The sequence below is a fragment of the Melanaphis sacchari genome, unplaced genomic scaffold (genome assembly GCF_002803265.2).
Source record: "Melanaphis sacchari strain LSU unplaced genomic scaffold, SCAv2.0 Contig21_pilon_pilon, whole genome shotgun sequence".
Classification (NCBI taxonomy): Eukaryota; Metazoa; Arthropoda; class Insecta; order Hemiptera; family Aphididae; genus Melanaphis; species Melanaphis sacchari.
The window spans coordinates 651,752-663,905 of NW_020271096.1; the positions used below are offsets into that span (position 1 = coordinate 651,752).

A 12,154-nucleotide genomic window follows, 5' to 3' on the forward strand; every position below is an offset into this window, starting at 1 on the left:
TATTAAATTGGTTGCATAAAAATTGATTCATTTAAAATATTTTCTATACTACCAAAACTCTAAAACGTCGAGCTTGCAGATGACGCACCACCCTTTGCAACAATGGAGTAATCAAATTTTTTTTTGTTAGAGGAGGGTTTGTGCATTTAAGTATCATATTATAAATTATGATAATCCTTAAAAATCATTATTTATTAAGTATACCTAAGTTGGTAAAATGAAAACAATTTTGATTTATTTTTTTTTTTTTAACAAATTTGTATTCAAGTGTAATTATTTATTACACTAGAGTTCATCTCCTAGAGTTCACCAGTGACTATATTATAATGTATAAGATATTAATTTTTTTTTCATATTATCTTAAAGTAACAGTTTACATACAATTATATTTTTGTAAAACAATTGTGTTTCTTGTTTACTAACACATATGATTAATCACAGATAATAGAAAGAGGATATTTAGATAGGAGGGGACATGGATGGGACTCTACAATTGAAATTACAACGTTAAATATAAGTATATTTTGGTTACGTAAGATGTTGAATATATTCTATTAAATATTTGCATTTTGTTTTTCTCGATTATTATAGAACATTTTTAAATTATTAATATTTTTGTTTCATTTTTATCTGCTCTAAAAAGCGATGAGCAACATAACAATAAAAAAAAAAAACACCCGGTTGTAAATCAATACACAAATATCAATGCCCAAAATATAAAAAGTGTTAATTGTATATTGGATCCTTTACTTTAAAAAATTGCCTGGTTATTACACCATTGTATTAACGTCGCGATATCATATTACTATATTAACTTATTGCCGTATACGTATAAAAATATAACCGAGCGTGGTGTGCATTCGTATTATTATATCGTCAATGTTGTCACGGTCTATAGATATAGTTGTTTTGCAGTTTTTCCTCGTCTCATTCGTACCGATAAGTAATATTATATCGTATTCACGCGAAACGGATGATCCGTGTTTGAACAGCCGCATGATTATAACAATATTATGTACTACGAGTATATAACAACGGTGCTGTATTGTAGGACTATTTCGGTGACACGAACACCTAAATACAGTGCAATAATATTTTACAGGTATATTAATACGACAAGGCGAAACGATGCGCATTTTCGACAGAGTTGACGAAACATTTGACGTGACGTAGGTTTTTGATCGATGCGTTCGCATCGTCAGACCAAATGTTAAATTCTAGGAAATAATAATAAGTACACATGCCTATTGTATTGTCATACAAGCAGTACTAATTTGACAACTTGGTTGGGATGATGATGATGATCATCATCATCATGATAAATAAACACGTGCGCGACGAAATTTTTTCGCGAATCATCATCTATCCGTATCGGAAATACTGATGAATTGTTTTAAAATCGTGTTAAAAAAAAAAAAAATTAAAATAATAATATTTTACTTCTATAAAAATGCTAGCGGAATTTATCGTCCTAGACACGACAGTTGCGTAGTCAGTGAACCGATGTCTTAAAAGATTTGACGATCTTTACTCTTGAAGGTATACAATTATTATGCGATAAACACATTTTTAGAGGTCTTTTTAGTTTGTTTTTATTAACCCTATCGTTGTACTCATGTTATTATTTATTTTTATTGACAAATTTAATTTATGTGATAGTAATATGAATTATACTTCATGTTTCAAAATATTTGTAGACTACTTGTATTTTTTGTTTTAGTTATTATTATTATTAAAATTATTTTTTTAATTTAAATATTATGATGACTGAAGGCAAGAAAAAATAATCATAATAATATCGCAATCGAGTTAAATTTTAATGTTGGTGTATATTTATAATTTAATTTTAATATGGGTGTATGAATTAAATTCAGAAAAATGTTTTTCACATAAAAAATTTCATTATACATCTAAGCAATTGCTTGTGTCTGTACTGAAGTACAGGGATTAGGTACAAACTTGGAATGATCTACTATTGTTTATAAAATAAACTGACAAAAAAGTGCATGAAAGATTTTGTTAAAAAATGGGTTTCAGGTATTGGTACAAATGTACAATAAATCAAAACAAAAATGTATGCCTAGTAAATGTTACGTCTATTGAAAAAAACACTTATTATAGCTATACTTATACGATGAACCACCTACAACACATGATTAAGTATCATTTACGTCTTAAGTATTTTGCGTAAAATGGTAATATAATGTTTAAATAAAGGTTACTTACATAGCAGTATATTAATAAACTATATAATATACAAATGCTATGCTGACACGAGAGTATGCAATGTTTTTTAAAACATAATAACAGTATGTGTAATGTGTCGAATGATAACAATTAAAAACCTTTGTTGAAATAATGTATTTAAAATTAAAATAAAACGATAATTTTATTTGAAAACGCATTTTAATAAGGCTTATAAATTTGTATTATTGATTTTGAATACCGTCTCATAAAAAATGATTATATTGCCAATTATTTCAATAATAAAAACATAATGATTATTGGGCTTTCCGTTCTGAAAATGTAATATTGTATCTTTTACTAATTATTCTGTTATCTTTAATTACATTATTTGGTAGTTTAATAATTTGATCTACTAAAAAAAAAAAATTACTAGCTATTAAAAAAAAATCTGAAATCCTATTTTTTAAATTAATGAATAAATATATTGGGAATTTTTACTATTTTTTAGGTTAGAAAACTATAAATTATTGTGAATTTAGTAAATATAAATTTACTAAATACTCGTACAATTCAAAATCATAAACGAAATAATAGTATCTTATTTATTGAAAACATAGAAATTAATTATTTTAGAAAACCATATTATGTATCATTTTTTATTAACATAAATTATTTTAAATGTTAAATATTTTCTTTTATAATTGTTTTTATATGTAATACGTGTATTTAATACTTATCGTAATTTACACTCGTCATTAGAAATGATAAAACCAAAACATTTTAAATTTGTAGCCATAATATTGAATTTCTTATGTTTCTTATAAATTACTGAAGAAAAGTTAATCGTATTCAAATTTTGTCATTTTTTATGAATATAATGTGTAAATATAACATCAAAAATATAATTAATTTATAAAATCAATAATTAGTTATAGTTAAACGATGAATTATTGAGTTAATATTTTTTTTTTTTTTTTTTTTTAACAAAACTTGTGAATAAAATTTAAAAAGTTAACTAAGCACAATTTCTCATAATAGTTTATCAGGTAAAACACATAAAAATAGTTATTATTTGAGATTTGGTATAGTATGAAATATTTTATAAATGTCTTATTAAGAATATTAAATTTCGTTACTATTATTATAATATTTGGTAACGTGAATGATAAATTGCAAAACGACAATTTAATAAGTTGTGTACAATTTATTAATTTTTGAGTAGAAAAAACAAAACAATGTTTAAATTTATTTTTTCTCGTTATATATAAAGGTAATTGAATAATTATTAATGTTATTTTTTTTATATTCATATATTTTTTGTAGATAGTGGCGAACTATATTGGAAAAAATCAATCGTTAGAGTACGTGCCGGGCATGAGCATCCATTGGGCCGGTGGAAGAACAAGCCCACCACCGGATATACCAAGCTGTGGATTTGACAATTCTCTTTGCAAAAGTAATGACTTTCGTACCTACTTTAAGTTTTTCTGAGAGATTTCTTGTACGAGAATAATTGAACGTGTGTTATCTTCGCATTTGAGAAATATAAATATAAATATTTTTTTGCTAATATCAACATAAATTATAACAGTTTTATCTATATTTTACTGTTCCAATTTCACATTAACACATGACATTCATGATATTTTTTTATATTTTTATTATTTTCTCCTTTTTTTTTCACTTTAAAATCATTTATAAAGAAATCCTCAAAAAAATGCTCCTTCTGCCTTTTACTTTATGTATAACCATTACAATTATATATATTTATTTTTAGATTTATAATATCCTTCTTTTACCAATATATTTGTCCTTTATATTGAGTCTTTTCAATTTCAATGCCATCTGAAGTTTGATTTTTCTGTTCATATTTCAATTACTAATTTGAATACAGATTTTAATAAAAGACGATTTCGTAAGTTTTATTAATTTTTTATTTGGAACGAGTAAAATTAGTTGAAATATTCTATCATGGTATTATAAAATATATAATTTTCTTCTACTATTAATTGTATTTTTAAATTTTTTTTCTTATAACTTCGCCGAATATATCTTTTATAAACTTAAATTTAAAATTTATTTTTTATGATAAAACCTTATAATCTTTGATGTTAGTTAAGATAAACTACTCAAAAAAATATTTACTTATACTAAGAAGTAATAATATTTATTGTTAATGAAAATTTTGTGTATTGTATAAATAAAAAATATAATAAATATGCATTATTATTTTTAATTTTTGTTTAGCAATGCCTATTTATGCAACACTCAGTATAGTTCTCAGTTCAGCTGTAGTGGTCCTCATAGTAGTTGCATTTCTAATATACAGGTAATATATGAAAACATAGAAATTATTACAAATTTTAGTAGTACAATAGTAATAATTACTCAATTATAATATGAACATCGTTTAATTTGATCTATTTATTTTTATTATATGTGTATATAGTTGTTTATTTAATATAGCCCTTTATAATTTGAGAGAATATTTTCGTGTTGAATATGATTTTAACCGTAGAAACAGTGTATTTTTCCAAAATGTTTTCATGCTGCGTTTTCCCATCTCAAAAAAAAAAAAAAAGGAAAAAAAGGAAAACACTGAAAGCACCGGTTAAACGACCATATATTTTTTTTCTTATTCTTTGGCACGTATCCGGCTGCATTATTAATGGTCTAATCAGGATCCCCTTTCGTTGGAATTCGGTAGGTATTCTATGCGTGCTTTGAATCATCTAGAAGTATGGTTAACTATTATTCTCATTTTTACTATTTTTCAACAAAAATGATACCAGTTACTTGACAAGGTAAACTTAAATATTATACCTAGAACAGTTTTGTCGTATAAATTTTTTACATCAGTGATCTTTGAATTTTTTTAAATAATATATCTAGTTGGTTCTTTTATATTTTGTTTCTCCTGTCTATTTATATTTTTTAGTTTTTATTTAATTTGAATAATAATGAATGTATTTAAGGCATAATTTAAATAGTTGTATTATTACAATTTCAATATTTATATTATTTTTTGAAAAAGTGTAATAAAAAAAAAATTTAAATTGCTGTATCATTTATTCTTTATTTGAAATGTTGTTTAATTATAGCGTTTAGTTATAGTGTTTTAAAAATATCATAGCTTAGATTTAAATGATTGTATTTTTTTACATAAATAAATTCATCAGTATTTGGATTAAAATATTTGTTGTTGTAAGTACAGTTGAAATTCGCTCATATTTTCATTATTTAATATATCCGTAAAATATTTATTATCTAATTAAATATGTATAAAATACTGTAATAATGTTAAAATTTCTAAAATTTAACGTACTCTGTTAACCCTGTGTTACATATTATAAATAGATTACTATAAAATATATTCCCACAACTTAAATTATTTAGTTATTATAAAATTACAGATTGCTTAGAAGTGACAAAAAAACTTTTTTACTTGATCAAAAGAAATAATTATCTAATTTTCTTTCATAAGGTTGATAAAATAAGATTAATGTAATTTTTTTGTAAATTTATTCTTTGTTAAATAATTCAATCTATTTTATAGTATTAACAAAGCACTATAGAAACTAATAATAAAAATTCAGTATAAACTAAAGCACAGCACAGTACTGTTCATATAAAATATAATTAAATACAAATTATATACAAATTATAAGTAGTTATCTATAGTATTTATATTTAAATAACATTTTTGAGATACGTTTTTACGGTATGATGTATAATTAAATCGTTATATTAAATTATTAAACATTTCAGTAAACCTTAATGAAAGCTTCTGAAATTCAGAAGAAGTTTTAAAGACTTAAATAAATTAACACTGTCGAAGGTCTTTTCAGTTTTCTTTAGGTATCTCATGCAGTTTTTTCTGATCAAATAATAAATAAAAAAGAAAAAAATGGAAAAGAAGTTTATTTGACCGCACGTAAAGACACGTCCCATACACTAACTTTTCATTACTAAACATTTATTATTCAGGTAAAGCTCTTATATGGATTATTTATGTTTACGATTCAGTGTCGGCGTTCTTATATATATATATATATATATATAGGTATTCGATTATTTTTCATTGTATTATTGGTAGTGTGCTTTTGCGAATAGTATCAGATCCTTTTCAACGATATAAATAATTCAGAATGATTTTTAAGCCATTCATACAAATGATACATTTCTTTTTCAATTTTTAATAATTGAAACTAAACTATTGAGAAAATTCAAAAAAACAAAAAATACTTTTATTTTTAATTATTATTTTTTAGTAAACATATCATTAAGATTCTGTTACAAAATACAATGTTATAAGAAATAAAATAAATGTTTATAATTGTTAAGGTGAGTAATATATTGGGATAATAATAAGGTGATCAATCTAATTCCGATATTATAAAACGAATTGATTATTTTTACAATACAGTAAATATGTAGGCATTAAATTGACTAGTACTGTGGTATGATTTTTTGATGGATTAAATGCAATTTTCTGTATTCATATATTTACATATGTCAAAGATTTACTATAATGGTGATACATTAATAGTTTTATGAAAATGTTGGTAGTATTGTTAGAATTTATTCCAATAGTATTTTAGATCAGTATCACGGTCAATGTGGGTATTTATGTGTGATTTAAATACGCTTTCAAATTACAATCCATAATTCATATATTAAACAATTGTAATTAATGTATTTTAATGATTTTTACAACAATAAAATGATTTGTTAATAGAATAACATTTATTAAACATGTGTTAAGTACCTACTAATTATATTGAAAATATTTAACTAATAATGGACAACAAAATATATTAATTATTAAATTATTATTAAGAAATTTTTAAATATATAAGTCATCCAAAAAAATATACATAACTTTATAGGTAAAAAAAAACACTGCAATGATATTTTTAGCAAACGGTAAAACTCGTGGAAAAAAATAACAATATTTTACTAATGACTGATAACTAATATTGTTTATATTTTAATTGACTTAATATCGTTTGATTACGTTCAAATATTTCTATAATTTATAATGTTTTTTTTATAGGATAAAAATATTGAAAATAAGACAAAATATATGGCATAAAAAAAAAAAAATAAATAAATAATCAAAATAATTGATTGTTAATAATTTTGATACAATATAATATATTTTATTCATATATTGCTAAAGTGTCACTAATGGGTGGCTCCTTTAATCACGTCTTTCTCGTCTGTTTTTATTTTTATTTTTGTTTATTTATGTACACTGCTCAGTGCTCACATATGCTTATTGTGCTCAATTGTACAGATTGCATATTACCTAATAAAAATTAAAAAAAAAAATATATGTATGAATTCCGTTTTATTCTTTATTTAACATTTAATATAAATAATTTCAAAGATTTATTTTCAGTGACCTTTGTTTAAGATATGTTATTCTTTTGTGGATTAATTTTTCACAAATCATATTTTAGAGGGAAATTTATTGTTATATTCAATTTGCATTAATAATGATAACTTTGTAACTTTTATCTAAAAAATAAAATAAGTTGTAACTTTAATACAGAATATTTTAAAGTTTCATAATTGTATTATATGATTACCACCAAAAGTAATAGAATTAGTATTTTAATATTATTAGTAAGGTACGTATTGGATTCATTCATTTTAATTCTTAATTTACATAAAAATATATTCAATTCAGGATAACCATTAACCATAGATTGATTAAAAAACAAGTAGGAAAAAATTAATAATTGTTCAATGTGTATAAGTGAACTTGAAATATATTAAAAACAAATATTTACAGAAATAAGAAATAATATGATTGATATAAAAGATTTAAATAGTAAAAACAAGAGACTATTGAAAAATCTAGACAATCATGACATAGAAAAAAAAAAATATTTTAGAATTTGCTAAATTTGAATTCAAGTCCATTGCAGTACAGTCTAATACAATCAAAGCATATTTTTAAAATTTATATTGATATTAAAATAGGCCGAGCATAAAATATAATATTCTATTGTGTGAAACAATTGCGTCATGAAAATTAAAAGTCTTAATAGTCAACCAAAATTGATGTTGTGGCTTGATAAAGAATTATTATTGACAATTAAATATAAATTAATGTAAAATTCATTTTTTTTTTTTTTTTTTTTTTTTAAGAACTATATGTTTAGTTAATAAAATTTTTTAATAATATGATAATTTCAACATTTTAATTTTTCATTATGGTTTTTAAATATTCTAAAAGACATACACCTAAATTATTTTAAAAAAAAACTGCAAATTTATCTGGGTAGTAAATAAATAATATCAAACCATTTGTTAATTAATTTGGATTATTTATAAATCGTGTTATTTAAAGTTGAAGAAAATCAAAATATGTAATTTGTCTAATTGGAAACCATTTTAATTGATTAAAAATGTATAACCTTAATATCAATATAAGGTATTATTTTAAAGATTTAAAGGACTTCATTTGACGTCAATATTTGATTTCCTCTTTAATTGTAAAATACCACGAAAGAATTTATTTTTAATACTATCTGAACTATCTACTGTCTCTAAGATTATTTTAAATTGAACTTAGAATCCGATGTCTTGTAATTTATCATGTTCCCAGATGATATATTATTGTCAGTAGTTTTGTACGATTAAAAATGCCTATTTTTATCAATTTATGTTAACTTGTTGAAATATGCATTTAAAGCCCTCTTTTTGGCTATGTTATCATCTGTTAATATCTGTATTCGCATTTTATTTGTTGCTATTAACTATCGTTTTGTGTTTGCGTTTTTATAGATTAAAACAATACTTAAGATTTTAACTATATTTTGTTTTGTTCGAAGTAGTTTTTTTATTTGTACGTACCGTCCAGAAAAAATAAGTAAATTAATTTTATTTTATTAATTTGATGGTGTATAATGAGCCTACATGTTTTAAATTTAATCGGAGCAATTTTTGAAATAAATTATCAAATTATCTGAAATTCAAGATTCGAATAATCAATAACCATTAAATTGTGTTTATTTTATTTTTATTTTAACATATACAAGTTTTCTCCGTATCACTATTATTCCATAAAGATTTAAAATAAAAAAAAGATATTGAAATATTTTGATTTAAAAACAGTAATATTTAAGTAAAAAAATTGCGCTGAGTAAAAATTGATTATGTATTCGATATTGTACATATCTATAAAATGTGTGAATGATATATGTGTGCTTATTTTTTGCAATACTCATTAGCACATTTGGTAAATTCCCTATACTATTATTATGTGATGTTCCTCGACTGAAATTACGATTTTATTGTGAATTTAGAACATTAAATATAGTAAATACAACACAATAAATAAAGTCATTATAATAAACATATAACTACTATCAAATGTAGAAATCAAATAATGTACATATTTTACATTATTAAATATACATTTATAATTTTATTTATACATGTTTTACTGAAAAAAAGTTATCATGCATGTAATTCGGTTTATATTTTAAATAGAAACCAATAATATATGAATATAAAAGTACTTGGAAATATATTGCAAATGTAAATCATGAATACATATGTGTGTCTATGATTTATCTGAAAAGTTTTTAGTATTTTGCGTTTAAACTTTTAATAATTATAGAAGTGCAAACATACTTTATACTTTTCATATTGTATTGTAAATGTTCTATTATATTTTGTTTAACTTTTATTGAAGGTTATGTCTTATATTAAATTTTAGTACTTACTGAATCAAGAAACGTATACAATCCACGGTTACTATTCTTAGTAATCGATAATGATATGACTTCGATGTTTCTGGTCAGAATATAATAAGTCAAACATGGTGTAACATATTATAATTTATACCTTTTTTACATGTTAATATTATTATTACGAGATAAAATACTGGAATCCTAAAACAATTTAAAAATACAAAAAATTACGTTTGTGAACAAATATCATCTAAAAGTTTTCAGCAAAAAAATAAAAAAACTCAAATTAATGTTAAAAAATACGGATGAGTTTGGGTTTTTGTAACCAAATCATAAACTTTTATTGTGATAGGTGTTGAGCACTTTTAAGCACAGTTATGAAAAGTTTTACGTGGTTGTTGCATACTTAACTTCCTTTATATTATGACTGCGAAATTCACACGAACAATATTATGAAAGTAATAAATCTTTAAACAACTATACTATTCATAAAATGTATACAAATGTCGTAGCATTCATACTATCAATTTGCCATTGTATACTTATAATTTATTTTAAAGTGATAAAATTAATATACGTTATTATTTAAACTGAAATTAATTTAGTTTTTCTAATTTATTGTATTGTGTACATATATATTTTTAATTTTTAACAATAGTTTCGGAATATTTATTGTGTTTCAGTTATATTGAAATTGTTCTGATAAAATGGTTTGAATCAAATCAATATATTAAATAATTATACACATCATTTTTTCTAGCATTTGATTTTCAATCTATAATACTTATGTAGTGATTAATATACATTTATAAATGTTTATTTAATTTATTAAAATATATATTACAAATATATTGTATAACTATAATATAACTTACATTTCCCTGTTAAAATATAAAAATTATGAATGTATAAAACAAAGTAAATATTTACATTGAAGATATATATATATATATATATATATATGTTATGAATTGTGACCTAAGTAGGTGGAATTATGTTAAAATAAATAATTCTTTTCAACCTGACATAAGAGATAATAATATATGTATATTATTATCATAATAAATACTTGATGTATTCCATAATGTTTTGTATTTTTTAAATTATTTTATTTTTTTATTTTTATATTAGACTGAATCAAAACAAAATGTTGCGTATTAAGTAGTATCTAATGTATAACATATAATTTAATTTAATTCTGAAATTAATTATCCTTATTAAATATTGATTGGAATCTATTATATTATTATTATACATGAAATAATACTTGTAATAACGTGTTATTTTCTATTAAAATCAGTAGTGTAAATACTTTATAGGTAGTAGTCGTCAATCCTCATATCTTTGCTATTGGTATAATTTGTCAGTGATCATAAATATTTATGTATGGATATCTAAAATAAAATAAAATAAAATTGTGCTAAAAGTGATTATTTATGTACATAATATATTATTAAAAAAAAAAATGTCTACCATGATTATTATATACAACATTAAGGCAACGAGCACTGAAAAATTGTAAACGTTTAGTCTGAAAAACTAGTGGAAATTTACACATGTCGTATCATGTTAGATTCTATTTGTCTGCGGTTAATGTCAGTAAATTTGTTCCTACAACAATCATTTACTCAACACATGTGATGTGTATAAATAATGATATTAAACTATGAAGTTTTAGGCTCGTATATTAAATGGAAAATATAGTTGAATTTAAACATATTTTGAAACATATTAATCGATTTTGAACAAACTTTGTTAATTTAAATAAATATCCTAACGTTTAATTTATGTTTTATTTTTAATATTATTTGGTTCTTGTAGTACAGTGTGTTATGATATTATTTTACACTGAAAAATCTGTAATGGAACACGTTTATTGTACGTTTTATATTGGTTAAGACATCTCATATGGTAATCAAACACTATTATTTTGTTAATCATCCAAAGATTTATATAATTTTAATGGTTATATGTTTGTGCTTAGTTCACAAGAAATGCATATACAATATACATATATTTAATGTAGTATTAAAATATTATTTAAGTAGTGAATTCCTTTATAATTTATATTTCATCATTAAGAACTTTATAGTTATTTTTTATAGAAAAAGTTTGCTTTAACAAATATAAATTTTAAGTTTACATATGCTAAAAATGTTCTTACTTTTCTAAAGACTGATAAAAAGGTGATTTCTCTATAATATTTTGTTGATTTTTTAGAATTAGGTGACATAATAGTTAAAGTAATTGAAATTCAT

General features: G+C 22.3%; 1 protein-coding gene across 1 annotated transcript in view; it reads left to right on the top strand.

Moving 5' to 3' along the window:
* Nucleotides 1-12,154, top strand: part of LOC112594101 (atrial natriuretic peptide receptor 1) — a 288,296-nt gene that overhangs the window by 119,541 nt on the left and 156,601 nt on the right. Inside the window, exons 7-8 of the mRNA XM_025338728.1 lie at nucleotides 3,511-3,643; nucleotides 4,435-4,516. Of these exons, the coding sequence (XP_025194513.1) occupies nucleotides 3,511-3,643; nucleotides 4,435-4,516 (215 nt within the window). The remainder of the gene's footprint in view (nucleotides 1-3,510; nucleotides 3,644-4,434; nucleotides 4,517-12,154) is intronic.